This window comes from Centropristis striata, chromosome 11 (genome assembly GCF_030273125.1).
Source record: "Centropristis striata isolate RG_2023a ecotype Rhode Island chromosome 11, C.striata_1.0, whole genome shotgun sequence".
NCBI lineage: Eukaryota > Metazoa > Chordata > Actinopteri > Perciformes > Serranidae > Centropristis > Centropristis striata.
Window position 1 is genome coordinate 12,162,710 of NC_081527.1, and position 27,071 is coordinate 12,189,780.

General features: G+C 39.5%; 1 protein-coding gene and 1 non-coding gene across 3 annotated transcripts; both read right to left on the reverse strand.

Annotated features, from left to right (window-relative positions):
* Nucleotides 1-1,167: 1,167 nt before the first annotated feature.
* Nucleotides 1,168-26,856, reverse strand: LOC131980359 (anoctamin-8-like). 2 transcript variants are annotated; one of them, XM_059344589.1, is made up of 18 exons: nucleotides 26,553-26,856; nucleotides 22,598-22,708; nucleotides 21,331-21,463; nucleotides 19,126-19,264; nucleotides 18,541-18,637; nucleotides 18,288-18,404; nucleotides 16,823-16,950; nucleotides 16,313-16,474; nucleotides 11,674-11,826; nucleotides 10,877-11,003; nucleotides 10,130-10,185; nucleotides 9,956-10,030; nucleotides 7,434-7,928; nucleotides 6,721-6,861; nucleotides 6,432-6,623; nucleotides 6,175-6,306; nucleotides 3,720-3,830; nucleotides 1,168-2,451 (listed from the first exon to the last, which is right to left on the reverse strand). In XM_059344589.1, the coding sequence occupies exons 1-18, from the start codon at nucleotides 26,755-26,757 to the stop codon at nucleotides 1,801-1,803; spliced, it is 3,225 nt and encodes a 1,074-aa protein (XP_059200572.1). In that variant the 5' UTR covers nucleotides 26,758-26,856; the 3' UTR covers nucleotides 1,168-1,800. The 2 variants fall into 2 exon arrangements, with proteins under 2 accessions (XP_059200572.1, XP_059200573.1); XM_059344590.1 differs by lacking the exon at nucleotides 3,720-3,830.
* On the reverse strand, nucleotides 15,212-15,284 carry trnak-cuu (transfer RNA lysine (anticodon CUU)). Its single transcript has one exon. It is a non-coding gene; the product is annotated as a tRNA-Lys (tRNA).
* Nucleotides 26,857-27,071: the final 215 nt, after the last annotated feature.

Here is a 27,071-nt window from a genome sequence, read left to right on the forward strand (position 1 = left end):
ATGTGTTTATTGTTCAATGCTTTGCTTTGAGTTCATTGTATAAATGTATTGTTGTCCATTTCAGAACTCATTCTTATATAGATCATTACACTATGACACAGTAAAGGCTATTAAGGCAATCTTTTTTGGGGTTCTTTTCCCATTATCATTATGTTCCTTAAAATATAGATAATAATAAATTACATAAGTGTTCGATTTCCAGGAAACAAATCAAGCCAACACGTTTCTACTATATAGTGTTGTATTTTTAATGGCTCTTACAGGTGCTGGAAATCAACTTGTATTTTAATGTGTTGTTTTCAAGCTTTGAAAAAGTGTATGAAACTTCTTTGAAATGTAGGCAGTGGTGTAGTACATTTACTAAAGTACTGTACTTAAGTACAAATTTGAGGTGCTTAAGTATGTCCACATACATAACTTTACACTTTTACTTCACTTAATTTTAGAAGCAAATATTGTACTTTTTACTCCACTACATTTAGCTACCAGCTTTAGTTACATCTCAGGTCGAGATTTAACATGAAAAAATACGATCAATTTAAAATGATTACGCCTGCGATAAAGGAAACCACATAAAAGTATATTAAGTAGTTAAATTGAGCCCTACCTTGACAACAGTGAAATGCTGCTTTCATAAATGCATCAATAATAATAATTTAATGATATATTGGTAATGTATAAAACAATCTGAGTGGGTCCATTCTGCATAATGAACACTTATACTTTTGATCCTTTAAGTACATATTGATGCTGATACTTTTGTATTTTCACTGAAGTAAGTTTTTAATGCAGGACTTTTACTTGTAGTGGAGTCATTCTGCAGTATGATATTAGTAATTTTATTGAAGTAAAGGATCTGAATACTTTTTCCACCACTGAATGTAGGTTATGTAGGACACCAAGATTACTTAACAGGTGAAACATTTCACACAATGTTTAAACTGACCCTGCTGTAGAGTGAAGTCACAAAATATTTACAGCACAATAACATCTCATTTAATGTGACGACAAAGTAAAACAAACCTTATACTGCATATACTCTATATTAATGTTTTTACCAAAGCTGTAAGATGTTGGAAAAGCTAGAAAAGTGCTTGAAATTGGCTTTGCAAATCTGTTTTTTAAATTCTATTAACAAAATGAGCCAATGCCTTATCTCTTGATGGATTCAAGTGAGATTTATTTGCATCATAGAAGTACATTCACTAATTTATGTAGTAAAATAATTCATAGAAAATCAAAGTTAAGAAAAATAGAATATTTTTTTTATGGTCACAGTGAGTATAATCTGACCTATTGCGGAAGAATACGATGGCTTTGAAAGTGCTTCACAACTAAAAACATGATGGACATGACATGCATGCACATGATGCAACATGCATTCAGTTCAGCCATCAGGGTGAGAAACAAACCTGCAATGCAAAGCTGCTGTTCATGTCCTTTGATAAAAATGGCTCATTCATGGTTGGTGTAGGTTTTGTAAAATAAAAAAAATAAAAAATCTTCACACTGACATAATGTGTTCTGGTGCTGCTGAAAACCAGGCAGCCATGCAGCCAAGCCCCATTCAAGGAGTAACACTTACTGTACATATTATACATGGAAGCTAGATAATAAAGTGTTAATAGATACAGTGTAATACTTTGTGCAGAGTAAGTTGCATCAATAGTGAAAGTCTACCGCTCGCTGACCTTACATGTGGTCTAATGTGTTCTCCTACGGTACAGGTGTGTCTCTCGTTTGTAACGTTTGTACATTGCTCTCCATTCATAATATTACATTGGCATGGTTAAATATTTATTAGCTCTTTGAGTTTTCTGAATCAGTCAACTGTCTTGATTCCCCTCTATCGGACTCATTAGAGGGGAGTTCCTCCGTGGTTGTGTTTAAGTCACTCCTGTTGGGCTGAGCGTTAGCAGACTGTGGCGATGCTTGTGTCCCGTTCACACACACCACAGTCCCCTCTGATTTGCTGAAGCTGAACAGTTTCCCAGGACTGAATGTCCTGTTGGGGGACTGTGACCTCTCCTGGCCACTAGGGGGAACTGAAGAGCTTGTGGTGGAGCCCGGTGCCCCAGCTGCCACCGCTGGCTCTTTTTTCACCTCGGGCGACTTCAAGAACTTGAGGAATCCCGGGAGCTTAGCCTCGCCTCCTGTCGGGGACTGGGCTGGTGAGCGTGAGGTGCTAGAGGAGAACTTACCCTGGAGAGGGATGATCTGCTTCAGCTTCATGACGTTGTTGTTGCCCAGCAGAGAGCTGGGTCTCTTGGGTTTGTCCCCGGCCTTGCCGCCCGATGCTTTGTCGTGGTGGTGCTGGTGCTGGCTGTCCGCCCTGTGCTCGCTCTCCTGGCGGGCCTCGGCCTGCAGCTCGGCCTGACGCTGAAGCTCCTCCTCTTCACGCTTTCGTCTGAGCTGCTGTTGGAAGTGCTGCTGGGCCTGTTGCTCGTGCTTCTACATGTTAAAATGAAGACAGGCGAGGAGAGAAGAAGAGTCACAGGCAGGGCAGAAAAAACAACAAAAAGAGAGAGAAGAGAAAACTGGATAAGGCATGTAAATAAACTGAGCCTGTGTGCCCTTCTAGTTTTTATTTAATTTGGTTTTGACTTTTCAATGTAATTTGAGTTTAGTTTTCAGAGCATGTTGACAGGATTTAGTTTAGTTTCAGCTTTTCAGAAATAAACTGCGTACGTCACCTGTAGGTTTCCTTAATGAAGGTCAACGCCGACTCTTCCTAACTCCTTATTTGTGCTACTTAACTACAATGTGAAGCAATGATAAAGCAGTTTAGCGCCATCTCCTGGAAAGTCTGTTCAATTTCTGTGGTTCAATTTCACTAGAGTTGATAGATGTTCATGCTTCTTTATTCTGTAGTGACACAGTCTAACCAAAAAGTCTAAAGTTTTTAACTATTGAATTTTTTTTTTAACATACGAGTAATGCATTCATGAGGGAATTAATGAAAATTTAAATATCTCAGAATTCTGAGAAAAGTCTTTCCCCCCCTCTAGTGAATACATTAGGTTGTCTCTGCTTAGTTTTTCTTAAAATATGTGTTTTTTATGTTTTCACTGATTCTATCTACATATTATTATACTCATAGTATATTATCTATTGTATGTATATCTTGTACACAGTCAATTATTTATATTTATTTATATGCATATATTATACCTTTACTATATATATATATATGTGTGTGTATGTGTATTATTACTATTATATATTATTATATCATATACCATATATATAATGTACTATTATTATATACAGTTTATACTGTAACAATAACACTACCATGATATCTATCTATCTATCTATCTATCTATCTATCTATCTATCTATCTATCTATCTATCTATCCATCCATCTATCTATCTATCTATCTATCTATCTATCTATCTATCTATCTATCTATCTATCTATCTATCTATCTATCTATCTATCTATCTATCTATCTATCTATCTATCTATCCATCTTCTACATTTACAAGACTTATCTAAAACATCATTAAAATAGGTTGCACTGATGTGGTACAACACTATGCAGACAAACATAGCCAAACACATAAAGTTATTTCTTATGGACAGTTAGAGAAAGCTGCACTACTGTTGACTTCTGGACAATGCACACAGAGACAATGAAGAAGACAAAGGGGTACATGTACAGTGTGCAGCCAGCAGCGTTGGCCGAAGGTCTTTCAAGCTATCATACAACTATACCTTGAAAGCTTCCCTTCGTCGGTACTCTAGCTTGGCCATCTCTTCTGCTACCCAGCCAGGGATATCAGGGATGGCAACATGGATGATGTACTTTAGGAGGATTGCAAAGTGCTGTAAACCACCGAGACCACAGAGGGACAGGCTCAACACACAGTTACATCAAGGCACAATCACATTCTGTTTCTTTCTGTTATTTCTACAGACCAAACAGCACATCTCATACACATACCAAAAACTCTTGTGAGGTTTTGAGTTCATTTATAAAACTGGACAACAACAAAAAAATATTTTAAAGGTTTTTACAAAGTCACAACAAAAACAGCAGGCCATGCACATTTGTACTTTGTAATATTATAAAAGTGTCACTTTGGGGGATAAAACAGTGGTTCCCAACCTTTTTCTCCTCTTGAGTAAACTGACAACCAGTTGTGGAAAAAGTATTCAGATCCCTTACTCAAGTAAAAGTACTAATACCACACTGTGAAATGACTCCACTACAAGTAAAAGTCCTGCATTCAAAACTTACTGAAGTAAAAGTACAAAAGTATCAGCATCAAAATGTACTTAAAGTATCAAAAGTATAAGTACTTGTTATGCAGAATGGACCCACTCAGATTGTTTTATATACGTAAATATATTATTACATTATTTGTATTGATGCATTTATGTAAGCAGCATTTTAATTTTGTAAAGATAGGGCTCATTTAACTACTTAATATCCTGTTAAGAGGTTTCATTTTTAAAAGATTGTTCATGTTTTTTATGTTAAAGCTTGGCCTGAAAGTAACAAAAGCTGTCAGCCAAATGTAGTGGAGTAAAAAGTAATATATTTGCCTCTAAATGTAGTGGAGTAGAAGTATAAAGCTACATAAAATGGAAATACTCAAGTAAAGTACAAGTACCGCAAAATTGTACTTAAGTACAGTACTTGAGTAAATATACTTACATCCCACCACTGCTGACAACCCCTGACTAAGTGACATACTTTAAGGACATTTCTTAATATATTCAATGCATAACAATAGCCGTGTATAGCTATTAATAAACTGTACAATTAAACCAAAGAGTGAAGGAAATAACAGCAGGAAGCTTGTGTAAAATGAGAGATTTTGAAATATTTTGAGCAGATTATTTCCTATGAATACACAGTTGGAATAATTATGTTTTTTAGACCCAATCCTCTGTTAACTGTTGTTTCATTTTCATTGTGGAATGTAAAGGAGATTTATTAATAAAGTTTTGAGAAGATATACACGCTATCAGTCAAGAATAAATCACATTGTCACATTCATTTCATGGAAAAAGGTAGGCCTAATAAATATTTTATTCCAACAGAGATGAGTTTTTCTTTTTTTTAGAAACTTGTAATACAGTTCTCTGTCTGTATATGTATTGGTTTGACAAAGTCCATGTTTTATTCTTCCGTATTAGCTCTCAATTATATAATAGATAATATAACACTTTTGAACAGAGAGAGAAAGAAGGTGTTCAGGTCTTTACCGTTACCTTATAGAAAAAAACATATCTTAAATAACAATCTCATAAACTTGTTTCCTACTTAATTTTAAGTTTTCTTAGGGCACTTTCACAACCCAAAGTTTAGTCCGTTTTAATCAAACTCTGGTTCGGTTAAATCCGTGTCAAGGATCCCCCTCTGCTCTAATTTTACTCTGGTGCACATCAAACCAACCGGTCCGAGACCACTTGCAGAGAGGGTCTTGGTCGTAATCCAACAAGAATCCGACCCAATTAAAGGAAATTAACCAAAATGCAACAGATTGTGGGCTAGATGTACACAGATAATATTATAAAGATGATATTCGTGTCATTCAGTTTCACTCTGTAGGCTACCACTGAGCTAAAGCTAATTTGTCATTGCAAAATTATCAACATATTGAACTTAATATGTACCTTCGTGGTAGAAGCAGATCGTGGTAGGAGCATCAAGGCTCGCCTTCTGATTCTACAGCTGTCTGATCGCAGCACATTGGAAATAATGGATCAACACATTATTGACGACCCGGAGCCTCAACAGAAGCTCGTTCTGAGCGTTTCTCTCTAAATTAGTTTGGTCGGAACACCAAAGCAGATTACAGACGGTATAATTATAAAAAAAACGGAATAAAAGAAATAATAGTGCAAGTAGATTTCCAGCCCTCCACCTTCATACACGCCCCTCTTCAAATCTTTTTTAAATTTTTTTATAAATTTGGTCCTCTGACATTTCTGCACTGTGAAAGAAAACCAGATTAAATACAAAACGAACCAAATGTATCAATTTCACTCTGATTCGGGCGAACCAAACAGACTTGGGTTGTGAAAGCACCCTTATTCCTCATAAAATCAAGAAGGCTACGTGACCACGTTTGGCGAACTCTAGTGGGGGTCGGGGCCCCCAGGTTGGGAACCAGTGTCTCCAAGCTACAACCCTACATTAGGACAGTTCAATGCGTACCTCCAGTAAGACGATGGAGATGATGGTCATCTCAGGACTCAACCAGGGGAACAGACGCTGCAGCTGCCCGCACTGACCAATCAGGTAACAGTTAACTATAATGGCTATCAGGCCCATGGCTTCCATTACAGTCTGACAGTGACAGAAAGAGAGCGAGGAGAGAGAGAGAAGTTTATAGGCCATCAGATGCTCCCATTATGTACAACGCAGCCTGGAGGGCTTTTCTGACATTTACCAAAAAAAACAAGCCCACTGACCTGCCACTGTCCGATGTTCTCCACCCTCTGTCCGAAGGGTCTCTGCAGGCCGGTGCACAGCTTCAGGGCGTCGCTGCGGATCTCGATGATGTTGTTGATAAGAGCACACATGGCAGCCAGGGGAAACGCAGAGGAGAAAAGCACCACGTAGCCAAACTGGATGAACATCTCCTGGTAGTCCTGAAGCGTGTCCTGTCGGAGTCAAACGTCATTAAACAATACTGGTGCTTTCAAAGGTGCTTTGTTTTATAAAGTAAGATAGTTCGTACAAATTATCAAAGAGTCCCACCTCGTATGTCTGCATACAGCTCTCAATTTCTGCCTGCGTCAGAGTGACAGTTTGGGGTTCTTCTGGTGGGTCGATCCACGACTTCTTATGCTCCTTCCCGTCACTGATGTTCTTTCTTCTCTGATAGAGAGAGTCTGATTCCTGATTGAAGCGGAGAGGACACAGTGGCATACTTATTGGTGTACGTTACTTTCTCTGATGACGACTAAAACATCTTAAATTCTGCAGCATAGTACTGTATACAATATATAGATTTTATTTTGCCCATGTATGCATGTTCTTATACATACTGGAGTATGTATAAGAACACAACTATTAATCGATTATTTGATCGTTAACGTTATAGATGCTCAAGTTGCCAGGTTTCTTCCAAACCGCCATCCCTAGTTGGAATTATCCAAACATAATTAAACATTTCTGTAAAAAAAAAAAAGAAAGTGGAAATTGTAAGTTTATTCATGTCATGTGACTATAGTGACACGCAAAAATTCTGATAGATTTCTGAATTGAAAATAAAGTGACTACAAAAATATATTATATATAATATTATATTGTCATAAAACTGCCACAAATTATTTTTTATTTCTTACCTTTATGAACTACAGTTACAGGACTCAAAAGTCTGTTTTATTTCATATGATGGATTGGAACAGTCGTAAATCACAGGCATTCGTGCAGTATTGCCAGTTGATAAATCACAATAACAAACTTACTTGACCCAGCGATTCACAATCACTGTCGTCATCACAACTGTCAAAAATACTGGACGGATCCATCCCTTCCTCTACCAGAGTGGGGCTGTCCTCGAGGAAGCTGCGATCCACCGCCTGCACCGTGGTGACATCCTGGTAGTCGACCTTCTCCGTGAAGCTAACTTTACGTTGCTTCAGATTGCTGTCACTCATGTCCCACTCTTCTTCTGACAGCCTGAATCCAGCCTTCAGATCCCCTCTTCTCTTCTGCTCCGGGTTACCGTTAGCAGCGTGACTGACGGGGATCGCTCTGGGACCCAGGAAGGAATAAGCCGTCATCGAGGCTTGGGCCTTCCCCAGAGCCAAGCGGCCGTATTTGAGTACGATGGTTTGGAGGAGCTCCCACAGCACCTTCGGGGTGAAGACGCCCAGCTTGTTTTGCTCGTAGAGATAAGGCTGGAGGACCTCTTTGATGTTCTGTAGGAACTGCCGGAAGATCAATAGAGTGGCTAGCATCTGTGAGGAGGAGGACAACATCTGTTACTGTGCTGAGTGTAAGAAGGGCTAAAGAGAAAACACACGCACGCACACGTTTTAAAAGTGTTTCGCACTTATGAGTTAGATATTCACAAATGCAGTTCACTGCCTGGCATAGTCCCAGGACATCTACATCATCTGACATTAAATTAAAATGAGACTATGTAACTAAAAAAAAAAGAAATATAACATTTTACCTCTAACAAAAACTCAATTCACAACAGTCCACTAAAGCCTTACTTTGCACAGTGTGGTAGCTATTCAATGACCATTTACTGCACAAACCCGCCTTACAGGGACTGTCCAATCATAAGGCCCTTTCATAGTGCTGTTTCATGCTGGGACATTTACGGCTCTGTAACGTGTCACCTCCAGAGGTAGTCACAGAGGCGGAAAACTGGCGGACCACTATGAACAGGCCATCCTTGCAAGGCGGAATATTTGACGTTGCGCGTGGCATGTAACACACACACACCTCCCACTTGGTCCGACAGTCATCGAATCATGTTCAAAAGCATGCACAATAATTGCGGCCGTCGTTGCTAACTGGGCACAGCATCCACTGCTTATTGTAAACAAACCAGCACCGCTAACTGTGCACATTGTCCAGTGCTTGTTGTAAACAAACGGAGGTCGCTAACTGAACACCTACTGCTGCAACACATACATACTGTACCGCTACAGAGCTAACTGTGTAGCCTATTAGCACTGTGCTACTGGGCAGCACTGCTGCTGCTCTGTTGCACGTCACTATCGTCTCCTCCCACCTCTGAGACGCTGGACTGCACTATGAAAGGGCACGAATATCACGCCTTTGCGGGATCACTATGAACGCCCTAAGGTGAAAAGCCAGGACAGATCTTTCCAGCAATATAGCGGGACATTTGTGGGACCGCACTATGAAAGGGCCTATATTAGCAAGTGGATAGTGGACCTGTCAAACTAAAGCAGCAACCTCTGGAACCTCTGGGGTTGAAAACTGAAGACAAAGTATTAATACCAAAGAAAACGCAGCTCCTCAAATGGCCACTGGAGGCGACCTCCAGAAGAGAATCAATCCCTATAGACCCCTATGATAAAATCCCCACCTTTAACCAGCAACGAGGCTTCATTCGGCCCTCCTCAGCTCAATGCTCTAACTCCCCATTGTTGGAGTAGCTAATGTTAGCTTTGTGCAAACCAAAATTAAGAACCCTGTTTTTGTCTGAAATCATTTCAAGCGCCTGTTGTTTCAAAATACGCATGAATTTCGAGCAATAAATTGTCACCATTATCATGAGCCCTTTTCATACTGCATCTCCGCAAAAGTAGCTTAACGAGCTCTGCCATCATTTCACCTTAGGTCATTCACAAGAACTGCCTGTCCGTTGTTCTGTTTCTCACTGCAGAGATTCTACAGCAAACTACTCCACAAAGGGCCGTGTGGCTGCAGGTTTTCGTTCCAACCAAGCAGCAGCACACCAGACTGGACTCAGTTAATCAACTGATCTCAGTCTTCAGACAGTTGATTGGTCAAACTGTGTGCTTTTGCTTGGTTGAAACGAAAACCTGCAGCCACACGGCCCTTTGTGGAATAGTCTGGACATGCCTGTTCTACAGACTAAAACAAAGTTGCTGAACATGATTCGATTACTGTCCAACTCAAGTGAGAGGCGTGTTTCTAATGATGCTTCCATTTCTTTTCTTATCACCCGGGTGTTGGTCGCACACATAAAATATGTCATGTATTTTCTCCACTGGTTCACATTGATCCCGCCTCAAACAGTCTCACCAATTTAACGCCTCTGTTTCCACCTCCGAAGGCGGTAAAGAGCTGAGATTACTCGGTCCCCCCATTACACCTCTAGGACGTTCAGACTGAAAGGAGGCATAAATATCACAGCTTGAAACAGCAGTCTGTAAGGGGCTTTGGTGAACAAAATAGGAGAATGTGAAAATTACATAATGTCACTTTAAGACCAATATTCTGTCACATTGTTTGTGATATAACTAACAGTTGCTGTTACCTCCTTAAGTCGCTCCATGTCCTTGAGGTAGAATCCAATGTAGAAAAGGCTAAGGTAAGAATTGATGAATTCAAACTGTAAACAAGCAGAAAACATCACAGGAAATCAAGCACCCACTCCATCAAGATAAACTGTCTCTATTGTGCCACAAACAGATGAGCATGCATGACTTACAAAAACCATCTTGATGATGAGATTATTCTCATAGGCACTCTGAAGTCTGTAGTTCTCTGGATAAGGAAATAGAGAAAAGCATTTGTCAACGTGCAGCTTTAACTGCCTCATAACCAGTGGTGGAAAAAGTATTCAGGTCCCTTACTTAAGTAAAAGTACTAATACCACACTGTGAAATTACTCCACTACAAGTAAAAGTCCTGCATTCAAAACTTACTTCAGTAAAAGTACAAAAGTATCAGCATTAAAATGTACTTAAAGTATCAAAAGTAAAAGTACTTGTTAAGCAGGATTGCCCCACTCAGATTGTTTTATATATCCCAAATATATTAGTGGATTGTTATTATTATTGATGCATTTATGTAAGCAGCATTTTAATTTTCTTAAGGATTAATTTTATCTTCTTAACATACTTTGATGAGGTTTATTTTCAACAAATAACAAATAACTTAAATCTTGACCTGAGAAGTAACTAAAGCTGTCAGCTGAATGTAGTGGAGTAAAAAGCACAATATTTGCCTCTAAATGTAGTGGAGTAGAAGCATAAAGTTACATAAAATAGAAGTACTCAAATAAGGTACTTGGACCTCTAAATTGTACTGAAGTACAGTACTTGAGTAAATGTACTTAGTTACTTTCCACCACTGCTCATATATCAGTAATCAGGCAGCATTTTATAATACTCATATTAATATAATTCATTTAGTATAAGTCACCAGAGAGTAACAGTAGTTTGGCATCTCTTACCCATGTCATTAAGCCAGTAGGCGATCTTCTTATACACCTCATCACATATGGTCACAGTGACGGCCAGAAGAATCTTAGGAATAAATCTTGTGATACCAGGTAGCTCCTGAATCTCCATCACCACTTCCTGCAAGGTGAATTAGAGAGCATGATGCATATTTAATAAGCCTCATACATGCATATCTACTCCCAGGGCTATTTCTAAAAGGCTATTAAATTAATATAAACTGCTAGATGTGCCTTGTTTAACCTGTTTTTGTCACATACAGTCATGGAAAAAATTATTAGACCATTGTTTTATTAAATTTCTTATTCATTTTAATGCCTGGTACAACTAAAGGTACATTTGTTTGGACAAATATTATGATAACAACAAAAATAGCTCATAAGCTTTTAATTTAAGAGATGATATCTAGACATTTACCATGGTTTTCTTCATAAAAACCAAACTCATTATCAAGAGAACCATGTAAAATGAATTCATCATGTACCTTTAGTTGTACCAGGCATTAAAATGAACAAGAAACTGAAGAAAACAAGGGTGGTTTAAAAAGTTTTTCCATGACTGTATTTACAGACTAAACTGTAGTAATGGACCTGATGTTTTCTGGCTTATAATAAACTGTAGTTTTTCTGTTTTCTGTTGTTCAAGTGATTTATTTACATTTCCAGTAAGGGTGTGTTCAAACTGCTCCCAAGAAATACATTTGTACAATATCAGCCCCATTTATCAGCCCCCGACCGTATCAAGTCCATTTTTCGTCATTAAACTTGATTGCTGTGTTATCTGTTCAAACCTGCAGTTCCAGGCAGAGGAGCATAGCGAGGAAGACAAAGCAGAGACAGAGGAGGCAGATGGGCAGGCTGACCAGCCATCTGAACACAGCTCTCTTCCAGGGCGGGTAGTAGAACTCCTCGCAGCCTGTTATGGGACTGCAGCGCTTTACTCCCTGCAGAGGAAGAGAAATCAGGGAGAGCATTAGAGGGTTTATTTTTCCATGATTGCAATCATTGTCACTGGGAAATGGATTGGAAATGTTTGTGCAAAATGTGCTCCATAACACCAGCTTACTTTCCTGTGTGCTTTATGTGCTAATCTTTTTGCTGTTGCATGCCAGGTTATTAAGACATCACAAATCACAAATGTCTGCACTGTTTACTGTTTACTTAAGATGCACTATCCTGGGTTCCTACACATTTTCTATCTCAAAATTCCATACTGTTCCACACTCAAATTTCCAGACTTCTGGGAAGATTTTTCTTGACACCTGAGTACAAATATGTAAATATTTATAATGTAAATAAATGTTTTTCTGACAATGTATTTTTGGATATTATTTAGCCAAATCGGTGCTATACTTGTTTTATTTTTCATGAAAATGTTGAATAAATAACATTATATTATTGTTGCCTCCATATTTTTGTCTGCTTCAGCTTCCTTTCCTGTGTGCTTTTCTAATCTTTCTGCTGTTGCATGCCAAGTTATTGTGGGAAACAAGACATCACAAATGAAACACCAATTTATAATTTTTAGGGGTTCCTACATATTTTCTATATCAAAATCCCATACTATTCCACACTCAAATTTCCAGATTTTTGGGAAGATTTTTCCTGACATCGAAGTACAAATTGCTAAATATTTATAATGTAAATAAATGTTATTCTGATTATGTATTTGTGTATATTATTTAGCCAAATTGGTGTTATACTTGTATTATTTCCCCTGTTGAATGAAATAACATTATATTATTGTTCCCTTCATATTTTGTTACTGTGTCCATAGAAACAATCAGCGCATTTACATGCACAGTTTAATCGAGCTATGCTTAAAAATCGATTTTGGCGTCTAATAGGACTTCTGTCCCAGTTTACATGCAACTGAGAAAATCGAATAACTGATGGGAATGTGTCGTCCTCCTCAACACTTGGTGGTGATATGCGTTGTTTCAGCGGGTTAATATGGCCCCTTTTCCGGTTGACCTCAGTTCGACACTTTGTGCCATAGCTACTGACAGGGTACTGCAACCGGCCGGCTAATGTGATCGTCTAATGCCACCGGCTACTGCCACCGGCTAATGTGACCGGCTACTGCCACCGGCTAATGCGACCGGCTACTACCACCGGCTAATGTGAGTGGCTAATGTGACCGGCTACTGCCACCGGCTAATGCGACCGGCTACTACCACCGGCTAATGTGAGTGGCTAATGTGACCGGCTACTGCCACCGGCTAATGTGACCGGCTACTGCCACCAGCTAATGTGACCGGACGGCTAATGTGATCGTCTAATGCGACCGGCTACTGCCACCGGCTAATGTGACCGGCTGGCTAATGTGACCGGCCGGCTAATGTGACGGCTACTGCGACCAGCTTTCTTGGATGTTTTGTTCCAGGGTCATACGCTAGCACGAAGGTGTCTTGTCATACATGCCGGCAAAAATCCTATTCCAATCGCATCAGCTAGGTGTCTTAATGGGAGTTGGAGAACTCCGACATTAGTCGGACTGACACGTTCACATGCACTTCAGTTGTCCAGTTACAAATCAGATTAAGGCAATAATTATTATTTTTTTCAAGTGTCATGTAAGCGTACTGAATGATGAACTCAGCCCTTAAGGGATGGTTTCCTTACACCTACCTTTTCTGATAAGTGCATCCAAGTATAACGTTCAGACAAGCTTAATTTTTGTACTGAGTTTACCATAGTGTGCTATAATATTGAGAAACTGTTGCATTTTATTTCAAACTACTTTGGTCATGGCTGTCAGGATTCAGTACTTGGGGCAGAGGTGTTCTGCAGGCCGTGACTTGAAGGCATAAAGGCAGCCAAGTATGCTTGTGAAGCGTCTCTGTGGCAGCTCTGTGTAGGCGTGTGCGCTCAGTCGAACACAACACTTCTTGACTCGTTTTCAACGACATCAAGCTCTCTCTGGCCCTGTGCTCTCTCACACAGCGGTAAACGCCATGAAAAACACTCAGCTTCTATGATATGATGAATCTCTTTTTACTTTTTCATACTCTCTTTCTTTAATACTTATCGAGACTGGAATCCGTTTTCCAACCCTGACTACCAACCAGTGGTGGAAAAAGTATCAAATCATGATCAAAGTAAAACAAATATGTGCTGCAGGGATCATTAACAGTTTGGAGCCATCTCCAGTGATGTAAATAAAAAAAGATCCCAGATCTCATACTCAAGTAAAAGTACTAATTCCACACTGTAAAATTACCCCACTACAAATAAAAGTCCTGCATTCAAAACCTACTGAAGTAAAAGTACAAAAGTATCAGCATCAAAATGTAGTTAAAGTATCACAGTAAAAGTAGAGAATTAAAGATTATATATATTCTAAATATATTATGAAATTATTGTTATTGATGTATTTTTGTAAGCATTAGTAGTTAAAATAAAGCATAATTTTAACTATTAAACATACTGTTATGAGGTTTGATGAAAAAAAAATGTAATCACTTTAAATTGATCATGTTTATTTTATGTTAAATCTCGACCTGAAAGGTAACTAAAGCTGGCAGCTAAATGTAGTGGAGTAAAAAGTACAATATTTGTCTCAAAATTAGTGAAGTAGAAGTATAACCTTACATTAAATGGAAAATTGTACTTAAGTACAGTACTTGAGTAAATGTACTTAGTTACATTCCACTATTGCTTTCAACATGACTGCTGCTATGAACCACATCAAATCCTCTTTTTCATCTATGTATTTCATGCTATATTGTATTAATTTATTTATCTATCTATTTATTTATTTATCACATTCCACTCTGCAATATCCCACATTTCATCCCCTTTCTCACATAATTTATGACAGTCACTTTCTCTTACACACAACCCTCATTTTTGTACAGGTATGTCTAGTGCTGTATGTCAAATACATTTCATTGTACCATGTTAAACTAAATATGACTACACGGTCACCCATAAAGTTGGAATAATTCTGTTTTCAGACACGATCCTCTGTTAACTGTGGTTTCATTTTCATTGTGATATGTTTGGAAGAGATTGATTAATAAAGTTCTGAGAAGACATACACTTTATCTGTCAAGAATAACTCACATTGTCACAAGTATTTCATGGAAAGAGGTGAAAAATATTTTTATTACAACTTTATGGCCGACCGTGTCATAAAACTTTGAAAAAGTTGATACAGGAAAGTTTTTACTTCAAAGTTGTTGTTCGAAACCTCTATAGACTTAACTTTCACACATTATTGATTGCGGTGTAACACATTCCACATCCTCTCTCTTGATATGATTACACCATATTATCTGAACAATCATGCTGCTGGTGCCAGAAGTACCTCCCCAAAAACTTTGACGCCCAACGTGGGGCTCGAACCCACGACCCTGAGATTAAGAGTCTCATGCTCTACCGACTGAGCTAGCCGGGCTTCTTTCTTTGAGTTCCCATGTGTGTTTTCAAACATATCTCCCTCCCCCCAGACTCTCTATTCACTCCTCACAACAGGACATGAGACGGGAGCGGGAAAGAGGAGGCCCGCCCCCCTCTCCTCTCAGAGCACAGACGCACTCCTCTTGTAAACACAGTTTCCTGGTATTGTGTGTCAGTGCAGAGTTGCGCAAGTGCAGGCTGATAAACAACTCAACCAGAGTGAGATAAGAAAGAATAAGACAGCAGGTAATGTGAGGTGTGAATCAGCCGAGGCCCCGCAAAACGAATTTATCCCGATACTTGAGTCACGATATGAGATTATTGCGATCTTAAGCATTTTGCGATATGGTGAGTATTGTGATACAATATATTGTGATTTAACTGTTTAACTGCATTTTGTGTCCACAAAATTAAATTAAATCAAAAATTGTTTTGTCATACTGTCTTTCTCTCTCTCTATGTTCAAACCCACAGACTGACCAACAAAGTATTCAGTGAAACTGAACTGAACTGAACATTTATGGATGACAAGAACTGTAGAATTTTCTTAAACTTTCCTCAACTTTAAGCTTCACTGCTCTGAATTTTTTGAATGAAACATAAAAAAACCTAACTTTGCAGCGTTATTTTACACAATATCCGGACGCCTATAGATCCCTTAGATCGTCTAGTTTCATATGATACCTATATCTCCAGTATGTTCCAAAAAGTGAGCCTGCTATGGCTCCGAAAAAAAAACGGCAAAAATACTTACAAGCGTCGGAGCACTAAATATCTATACTTTGCAGCCATGAATCGATATATTGCCATGCAAAAAATCGCAATACTATGCTGTATCGATTTATTCCCCCACCTCTACATGGATGCATGAAACTTTGTGAGCAGCTCTATGGGTGTGAATGTTTGGAAGTTAATCTGAGCAAATACAGCAGGAAGTGAGTAAAACCTTTTGTACACATCAAAACAAAACAGCAGCTTTTTTTTTCCATTGCCGCCTTCTCACACTTCCATAATAATCCTCCTCACCCTGAACTGCGGCCTGGGCTCCTCCAAGGACTCAGCGGGGGTGTCCAAGGTGCCCCACCTGTAGGCCAGCTCCGCCTCGCGCCTCTTCCAGCGCTCCAGAAACAACGTCGCCCACACAACGTTGAAGAGGGCGAAAACCACGCAGCAGATATCCTGACTGGTCTGTGAGCAAGCATGACAGAATCAAAAGACACTTATATAACCTCAGAGTAAGATTCTGCCAGTTGCCAAAGCCAGATTTTTTTTGTGTGTGTAGGTACTGTTTGCTTCAACTCGTTGTAACCTCTCTTCTTTTCTTTACAAAGCACGCAGAGAAAAGAATGTATGAGGACATAGGGCAAAACAGACATCAAAATCTCAGTAAAATCTTGATGTTCCTGTCATCAAAATTCAAACAATATTATATAATTACAAATCAGCATCAGTACAAGTATATTTTGACAGTTAGATGGTGATTTTTAGTAATATTTCTTATATCTTGTCTAACTGATGTCATCATAGAATAAGTACCTGGTCAGCCTCTGCCAGGATCCAGAGCAGGAAGCCAATGACAGCAGGGTAAAGCATGGAGTTGGTGTAGAAACCCAGCCAGGCGAAATACATACCGATCTTCACCCCAAAGTAGTCACAGATATCATCTGCAAATCAGATTACACTCAAATAATTACACTGAAAACAAGCTCATATGGTTTTAGAGTATTAAAGCGGACATATTTTTTTAGGTTCTTGGTAGTTTGCTTGTATTTTTATTTTATGAATTTTATTTATTTTTTTAAATGTTTAGATAGATAGATAGATAGATAGATAGATAGATAGATAGATAGATAGATAGATAGATAGATAGATACCTATCGTTTTTATTTTTATTTCAGTTAACGAAAATGTTTTTTCAATTGTAGTTTTCGTTATTTCGTTAGTTTTCGTTAACTATAATAGCCTTGTTCTAAACACCTGGTTAATGTTGTCAAGTGGTCACACCAATAATGACCAATATCAGGCTTTGGTCAAAATGACCCATATCACGGAGCATTCGAAACAACAACACATAATTATACATAAACATATGGATTGTGATTGTAAAAAAAGGCCGCAGTTTCATTGATTTTAGGCTACAAAACCACTGATCTAGGTTTAGGTCAAAATATCCCCTAATAAGGTGTAATAAAACACAGTTTAAACAGTAAATATATAAAGCAAGTGAAGTAGTTACGAGGTCAACGTGACTGCTGAAAATGGTACTGAAAAAATATGAATACAGGTGTGCTTTGTGATGTTGGCCTGTACTTTGGTGTGCCTTGGGCACAAAAAGTTTGAAAACCACTGCTCTAGAGTGACATAAAAGTCACGTTTTGTTACATGACTTTTCAGACTAAGGTTGCATTGGAAAACATCAGACTTATATCCCATTTAGGACCACATATGAAAGCGTCGATTTCAAATGTCATGCAATTTCTGCTGTTCACATAAAAAAGTCACATAAGCAAAAAATATGATTTGGGCCACCTCTGCCTGCAGTCTGAACGTAGCCTTTGTTTGCTGATGTTGTTAATTTCCCTCCAATTTGGGACTCAATCCTGCTGGAACATGTTTAGTTGCTTGGTTATTTGTTAAGAAACTTTTATTGGTGATTTTGTCCAGTAGAAAGCACCGCCACACTGTTCACACTGTCCTTCCCTGGCTGCACTGACGGACGGTGCTGGGACACTGAGAGCACAGATATGAAACCAGTAAGAGCAGACTGGGCTTTTTCTGGAAGTGTGCTTAAAGAGACAGAAGCTAAAATGGAGCATTTCATACAAAATAAAGTGCTTTTTGAACATTAAAACATGCAAACATCTTCTAGTAGAGGCCCAACACACAATCATGAACTTGAAAATGAGTATAATAGGTCCCCTTAAAGAATGTGACTTTGCATTAACAGTCAGGTTACTGTAATACTACTGCAATTGTTTTTTCAAAATAAAATATTTCCTACCCAGGGGCTGCCTTTCACACACAGCCTGCACCCAGGATGTCATCAGCTGGTTGAGGATCCTCTGCTCATGGAGAGGAAACATTTGATGGATCACCCCTCGAGCCTGCAGCTCTGGAACTAAAGAGGACACAACATGAAACTTTCACATGCAAACATTTTGACATGTCTGACAAAACATAACACTGATGCTGTTTGGATACAGAGCAGAAAAAGAACAGCATTAAAATAATCAGAAAAATAAATGTCAGCATACTGATTGGCTGTCCCTCCAGGAAGTGAATGTTGTGGAGCACCTCCCCCTGTTTGGCTCGCAGATTGTCCAGCCAGTACTTTATAATGCCCTGACGCTCCTGAACAGTTATGGGGAGAAAGAAATGTCACGTTATGATATTTAGAGACATATACAGTCATGAAAAAAATGATTAGACCACCCTTGTTTTCTTCAGTTTCTTTTTCATTTTTATGCCTGGTACAACTAAAGGTACATTTGTTTGGACTTGGACTTGGAATGATAACAACAAAAATAGCTCATAAGACATTTAATTTAAGATAATGATATGATGATAATGATAATGATTTTGGTTATTATCAAGAAAACCATGGAAAATGTCTAGATATCAGCTCTTAAATTAAACTCTTATGAGCTATTTTTGTTGTTATCATTATATTTGTCTAAACAAATGTACCTTTAGTTGTACCAGGCATTAAATTAACAAGAAATTGAAGAAGACAATGGTCTAATAATTGTTTTCCATGACTGTATTTCTAATGTCTGAAATATCACAGCAAAAGACATGCAAAGTAACAACAAACCTGACACACAGGTTTGAGCTCTAACCTGTGAGGTAAAGAAACAGAGCTCGCTCTCTATATTCTCATAGATGTTGTCCTCCTCACAGGAAAATCGCCGCATCCCGCCACCAAACTGTGGTTTGACGGCCTTGTGCATGCCCATCTGTTCTGCTCCCCGCAGTAAGCTGAGGGTGAGGAGAGAGGGGTAAAAGAGCAGCAGGATTAAACCTGATGGAGCACTAACACTGTGCAGCGGCTGGACTGCAGATGTTTCGTAGATTAAATGCATTAAAGGGTATGGGCACAACAAACTGTAGCTGAGTGACAACTGATACCTCTCTCATGTGTGGACATTTAATATGAAGTCAGAGCTGGTAGGCGATTAGCTTAGCTTAGCCTAGCTTAGCATTAAGACTGGAAACAGATTGTGTCATTCACTGCTGACGCCTGTAAAGGTTTCAGGTTTGTAGATTGGAAGCCCAAGAATAAACACAAACGGAGGAATAGACTGGTCTCAATGCAGCAGGCATTTATTTAGGTCACAGGTAAAGTTATGCAGCGCTGGACTCAGACTGACATATAAGTCTCGCAGGATCCCGGTCAGGGCGGCTCAGTTGGTAGATCGGTGACCAACTGACCGGAAGGTTGGTGGATCGATCCCTGACCATGGCAGCCTATATGCCAAATTGTCCTTGGGCAAGATACTGAACCCCAAATGGCCAACCGATGCTGCATTCTTCGGTGTGTGAATGAATTCCCAATGGTGGCAGGTGGCACCGTTGTAGGTAGCCTCTGCCACCAGTATGAATGTGTGTGTGAACGGGTGAATGAGCGCAGTCTGGAATGTGAAGCGCTTTGGATAAAAGCGCTATATAAGTGCAGTCCATTAACATTTTTTACCAGAATGAGCCTCGATCTCTGTAATAATTCACATTTCATTGTCATGCCATATGATGTTCTTTATACACAATGTGTGTGTGTGTGTGTGTTGTTCTTATTCGTAACATAGGTTCTTAGTTCTTAGGCGCGTAACTATGAGTTACAAAGCCTAAACATGATACAATACAGTTTGTATCCGCCTTCTTATAACTATCCAAATATAACACACCTCACGTAAACACACTGAGGAGAGACAACAGTATTACCTCAGTTGTATTCACTGAGGGCTACACGGTGGTATAGTGCTTAGCAATCTTGTCAACTCTTGCTCTCGCCTCCAACAGAGGGTTGCCGGTCCTCTGTGTGGAGTTTGCATGTTCTCCTCGTGTCAGCGTGGGTTCTCTCCGGGTCCTCCAGCTTCCTCCCACAGTCCAAAAACATGCACTTAGATTTAATTGGTGACTCTAAATTGCCCGTAGGAGTGAATGAGAGCGTGATTGTCTGTCTCTTTCCATGAAATGATTGGCGACCTGTCCAGGGTGTACCCTGCCTCTCGCCCAATGTCAGCTGGGATCGGCTCCAGCCCCCCGCGACTGTAGTGCAGGTAAGCGGTTAAGGATAATGAATGAATGAATGAATGAATGAATGAATGAATGAATGGATGGATGAATGAATGGATGAATTAATTTACTGAAGATACAAAATGACAACACAAGCTGTCCTGTCTCATTTAGTGACGATGAATCGCTCAAAGTGGAAAATTATTTGAATAGTCTATGGCCAGTAACCAGCGTTCGCTTGTCTTAAGCATTACTACACCAGAAAGACTTTGACTTTAATACGTTCCCCTGTTAATCTCTGTTGTTATTACTGTTTTGGCGTGAGGATTGTCTGAGCAATCAATTCATATTTAGTGGACATGACAGTAGAATCAATATTTCCATTTAACTCTGGGCAAGACAGTAAAGTGTATACCCAATATGTCAAACTATTACTTTAACGTCTTGACATAAGTGATATCCATTACTAAAAATTTTTTTACATACACGTGCTATACAAAAACACACACAATATCAGCTTTTTTTCTGCAAAATCTAATGGAGATTCAGTGAATTTAGGGAAAGTGAATTTGGGTGATAACTGTACTTCATTCTTGCACACCATGAATATGCAGTGAAGTAAAATGTTTACAATAACCAACAGGTTTAATATCTAAATGACCTAACCATTATACTCTCAGTCCTCAAATCAAGTACCAGCACTCACTGGCTGCTTGGATCATAAGGATCATTCAGAACAGTTCAAACCAGTGCCCACACATGCATGCATGCACACATGCACAGTCAGAGTGTGAGTTTTTTCGCGGACCTACTTCTCAAATGTTGTCGTGATGAAGAAGGCGTGCGCCTGGGTGTGTTTGTGCTGTCGGACCTGAATGCTGACTTGTGGGATTCCAACACGAATCTGATTCAGGAGCCACAGCAGAGTGTGGTCATCTATTGTATCTGCAGGGAGGAAAAAAAAGGGGTTTATTTCATGTTTGACAGTGAATATGATCATCAACATACAGATTTTGAAACAGCAACTATTTCTTTGTCAGCATTTACTTTAATTCTTTACAGGCATGTTTGCTGAAGCAGGATGTGATGAGTTTGCTGCCTGTGAAGAGGCTGAAACCAAAGCCATCACTCACTGCCCTGGCAGGAGGGTGTAGAGCGGTGGGGTGGTGGTGATATTAAAAGGTCACTCCAATTAAATCCCTGTCTACATATATCACAAACATTTTTTCTACAGGCTGAGCCATAAGCCGGACCAATGCCAGTCTGATTCCAGCAGTTTCAGCCAACTGTACACAGCACACTGTGTCTCAATTTAGCTGTTCTTTGCACCTTTTGGGACCATTATATACCTAAAACTGAAAACAAGGAGAAAGAGAGACCTGGTTATCAGCCCTTTGCACTGTTGTTCTGTTTAGGTTTTGTAACTAGTTAATATTCATTATCATAGAAACACACAGGTACATCTCAAAAAATTAAAATATCGTGAAGAAGTTCAATATTTTTTGTCAAACATTTCAGAAAGTGAAACTCCTATATTATATGGATTCATTACACATATAGTGAAATATTTCAAGCCTGTATTTCTTGTAATTTTGATGATTATGGCTTACAGATAAAGAAAACACAAAACTCAGTGTCTCAGAAAATTAGAAATAAAGTAACCTGAACCTCAGAAAATCACACAATGATAATTTGCAATATGTTTTACAATGAAAATGAGAATCATTCAGCACTATTTTTAACTCAATTATCTATTTGTTTTGATAGACAAAAAAGCCCACAGAAGAGCTGTGTTTGCATGCAATTGTGAAGTTAATTTTTCAGGGTCAAACTGCAAAATTAGTTTAATAAAACGCCTCTGATTCACATCTTTACTCCCACAACAGCAGCTTCCTCCAGAGGTACTGCAGAGAGGGCTGGTCTATAGGAACAGGTACAGTAAATGGATGAGATCTAATTGTCCCTAGGGAACATTTTAAGCCCTAGTCATGCGTCTGAGTGGCTGGCTGACCACCAAAGACATTTAATGAGGATGCAGTGTTCCATCGAACAGTGAGGAAACACTGCAGCTTTCCGTACCTGGGAATGTCATCAGGATATCACAGTTTTCTGTGGGCACCATCTTCAGCCAGGATTTACGAGACATAATGTAGTGTCTGGCCTGCAGAAGGCGCTTCCCGAACAATTTATCTAAAAGTAAAAGAAGGCCAGCAGGGGTTAATACAGTTTAAAATGATTAGAGAGAATAAATGATAGCGGGTCAGATGGAGTGTGTGAGAGAGAAAGGGGGATGGTCACAGATGGTAGCGTTTTTTCATCAGGGTGATGAAGGACACAGTTAGTTATTAGTGTCACTCTGCAGCTCAACACTGTCATTCTTCTTCACCATATTGTCCTATTTTTTGCCCTGTCATGGAGTCTTTAGGGGAAAAGAAAACATAAAAAGTGTCCAAAGCAATTGTTCAGCCAGCATGAAGGTTGGCCGTGCTGCTTCAGTCATATGACTTTGAACAAAAGCCGTAAACAAACAGAAGATCTGAAACCGGAGTATTGTGTAAATAGCTCTTAACAAACTGGCTTTTCAAGTCTGTCTCTAAAACCATTTGAACAGTGCTTTCCCACAATGCACTGTAAGCTTTGAAGTCGTCATTGCTTTTGCTGCTGCTTCGTTTTCTTCTTTCACACATTGGTTTAGCTCTGAAGTCTCACTCAAGTCACACTTGCCATCTCACGGAGGCACAATACACCCAGGGACCGACCGAGCTCTTCATTGTTCACTGAATCGCCTGGTGACACTCTCTCAGTACGTGTCTGTGATCAGGGCTTCTCATTCTGCAGCAGCACGCATCATTCCTCTTATTGAGAGCACCAGTGCTGCTGTCATCTCCCTGGTATAGTGTTAGACCGACATGCCGACTCAGTGAAAACGCAGATGTACTGTACCTGTAATACATGTCAGACAACAAGACAACAGGATCATGTTATGGTGTTATCCTGCTGTATCCAGAAATGTAAATATGTGAAAATAACAGAGCAGTTCTGCTGATTTAACCGTATTTGACTCTGTGTGCTTATGCCAAAATGTGTCTGTGACATAATGATGCAATCCAAGCCAAGTGACTGGATGCTTTCTTCCTGCTCTCTTCTTCTTTGCTTTAAGAACACTTCAAAGTGACTGATTGCCACTGGCATCACAGGCCTGTAGATATATATATCTGACATGCAAATCTCTCAGCCAGGCAGCAGCAATTTATATATTCAAAACATCATTATTAGGTATGATAATTAGATTATTTAAAGTCAATTTGCAGGAGAGCTAGTGCAGACTGAAGACCTAGAGGATACTGTATCATAGACATACTTTTTTATTCTTCCTTTTATCAGTTTTGGTAAGTTCAGGGCCACCATCTTTGGAGCTGCTTGGAGTCATTGCTTATTGTCGACCAATCTGCCATAGTGTGATTTTTTTCCTCCCAGTATCAATCAGTTGAGGTTGATAAAAAAAAATCACATTTATCAAAATACCAACGTTATGTCTTGCCAATCTAATTAAGCTAATATCACATTTTTCAATAAGTGCCAACAACCAATGACATCTACTCAAAAGTTCAACCAACCAATCACGCAAAGCCCACTGTCTTTTATTGGTCACGCTATAATAACAGGAAGAAATATATCAGCAATACGCCAACATGAAAAAGCAAACGACTGACTGACTGATTGTTTACAAGAGAAATCTGATTTTTTTAATCCTGATACAAGGTCATATCAACCAACATAGTGCATGCAACTTTAACTGTTTTCAGCAAGTTAATACTCAAAATTATAAAAAATCTTTTTTTCCCTGACTAGGAAGTGGTTACAACCAGATGCCCCAACTTTGGAGGATTGGTTGAAAATTGCACACAAAATTTACATCATGGAGAAACTAACATTCTCTATAAAAATGCAATCAGGGCAATTTGAAGGATTGTGGTCAAAATGGGTCCAGTCCATTAAACCAAGGAGACCAGATTTGCTTTAGTTAGCATACCAACTAAGTAAACTGCTAAAGAGACTTTTTTGTGTTTTTAAGAAGATCTACTCATATCACAGAGTCAGTGTGATAATCTTATGTTCAGCTGTTCATAGTTTGATTAACATTAAAGTAAAATAAAAATAAAAAAGGAAAGCAACTGATGAAAGGAAAGCTTAGTATGGCTTAGTACATCTGTTGGATTGGTGTTTGTATCAAAATGTTTTTACTGTTTATTGCCTGATGAAAATTATATGTACTAAATTGTATTTTGAAACTCCTGGACTTTATATGACTTTCCTAATAAAAATCAAATGCTCTTTCAGAGTCACAGGTTTGGGCATGGGGTGGTTGGGCTGGTGCCTTTCCAAGCATGCAATGGACAAAAATAAAACAGACGGCCTCTGATATGGTGCATTAAGTCATATCAAACAGACCATTACATTCAGACCTGCAGGTGGCTGCTGTCCAGTTCACTTCACTTTGCATCTTGGGAATAAACTAAAGTGCAGGGCATAAACACAGATAGCACGCAGATAAACTCAGTTTGCTCAACTGCTCCCTATGGTCCTTACTAGTTATAGGCCATACTGATCATCCCACGAATACTGGAGCTCAGCTAATCAATTATCACAAAGCCTATAGTCACACAGATATTGTTAGGACGGATGTAAAAGAGTTCCTGATGTTATTATGTTTATATTATGTTTTGTAAGCTTATATCACGTGTCCTGATAATAGGTGGACTATGAGACAATGGCCCCCTGACCACAGAGATGCCAAAGGCCCCACCATCGCTCAAGACACAAAGACTTTAAAGTTCTTTTGCCTCATTTTGTAGTTGTTCTGTGTTTCTTTGTAGTTGTTATGTATTTTTTTTTGTCTTTCTGTAGTTATTTTTGGGCTGCAGTTGTTTTATGTGTCTTTGGAGTTGTTTTGTGTCTCTTTGTAGTTACTTTGTGTTTCTTTGTGGTCATTTTACACCTTTTCATAGTTGTTGTGATCCACTTTGTTTGTATTTTTGTTTCTCTTTGCAGCTGTTTTGCATCTCTCTGTAGTTGTTTGGTCTTTTTGTGTCCCTTTGTAGTTGTTTTACGCGTTGTTGTGGTATTTTGGAGTCTCTTCTTGTTCGGCACACGTCTCTTTGAGTGACATTTTGTTGGTGAGGAGGCTAAGGCCCCTGACACTTTGGACCCCTGGTAGGCCCGCTCAGTAATCCATATGGGCCTGATCCCTATACATACAAGTCCAGATGCAGATTAAAGCAAGTGACCTTGCTCAGACTAAGATGGTAAAGGTCATATGGTTATATTCAGATGCCCAGATCTCTGTCAAAGTCTGTCCTCTTTGCCAGAAATGCTTTATGGGCGTAAAACTCCACCTCTCAGGGGTCATGGGTAATCTAGAAAGTTACATAAATCCCTGATGTAGCTAATAAAGATTATGAAATATTTTTTTCAGTGCTCCTTAATAATTCCCATAATGCAATTCCCAAAACAACCATATCACCAGTTATTTGCTTACTCACCACTAAATAATTTCTCCTATGAATCTTCATAGGAGTCTATTTAAAACCTGAGACAAAACGGACACACCTGACATCTGAGCCTGCAACACAATCTTTACTCTCCTCAAAGTGTAGTGTGGCACAGCCCGTCCCGACATGCACCTGCGCTGCATATGAGTCCTGCATGCACCTGTGGACCACTAAAGGCTGACTCTTCCCGGGCCTGTCTCAATCGGAATGCGCACTATGTAGCGGGAAAGGGGGAAAAAACGCACCGACATCAAAACCCAATCACAGACGATTGACCCCTTTAGTGTCTTGTGAGTCATTCAGTGAAGTCTATCAAGCATCAGTGACTGCACCATATTGCCCATGCACAGTAGACCAATCTCTTTTATCCCCATCTTTTTTTTTTCTACAAATGAACACATATACCCATCTTCCTCAGATCTCCAGTGCACGCTCACAGGACACAGTCTTTTTTTCTTTTACCGTTTTTCTGTGACACTTACCGAGCACACCGGATGGCGATAAGGACGTCCGCTGCTGCTGCTGCTGGTTGTTGGTCCTGTCCTGCTGCTCGCTTGGCACCGTCCTCTCCATCCTCTCCCCTGCCCCGTCGCTGTCGTCGACGTCTGCGGTGCTGCTGCTGCTGCTGCTGCTGCTACTGTTTACAGTAGCGTCGGTATCAGCTGCTCCGGTGCCCGCTGCCTGCATACTGCTGCACACAATATTCCAGGTGGTGAAAGGAAGGGGGCTGGAAAAACCGCACTGCACGGAGGACTCAGTTTTTATTTCATGTCCGTTACATGTAAAGGGAAACCCTAGTGTGTCTGATAGAGGAGGAGGTGGAGGAAGAGGAGGAGGAGGAGGAACATGATCATGGCATCTACACGCGCACTTGTCGTGACTGGGTGGTGACGACAGAGTTGAGGGGAACACCGCGCGGACTACAGGTCTATAAACAACAACATATGTTTGTATGTATGTCCTGGTTAGCTGCGTGCGGACCTGCAGGTGGTTAGTTGCTC

Excerpts from the sequence above, each read along its gene's own strand:
- LOC131980359 (XM_059344589.1), bottom strand. The coding sequence starts at position 26,757 with ATGCAGGCAGCGGGCACCGGAGCAGCTGATACCGACGCTACTGTAAAC. Across the intron at positions 21,464-22,597 it reads TATCCTGATGACATTCCCAG|ATACAATAGATGACCACACT; the intron begins GTACGGAAAGCT and ends TCCTCCCTGCAG. Across the intron at positions 16,951-18,287 it reads GTGTGAAAGGCAGCCCCTGG|ATGATATCTGTGACTACTTT; the intron begins GTAGGAAATATT and ends TCTGATTTGCAG.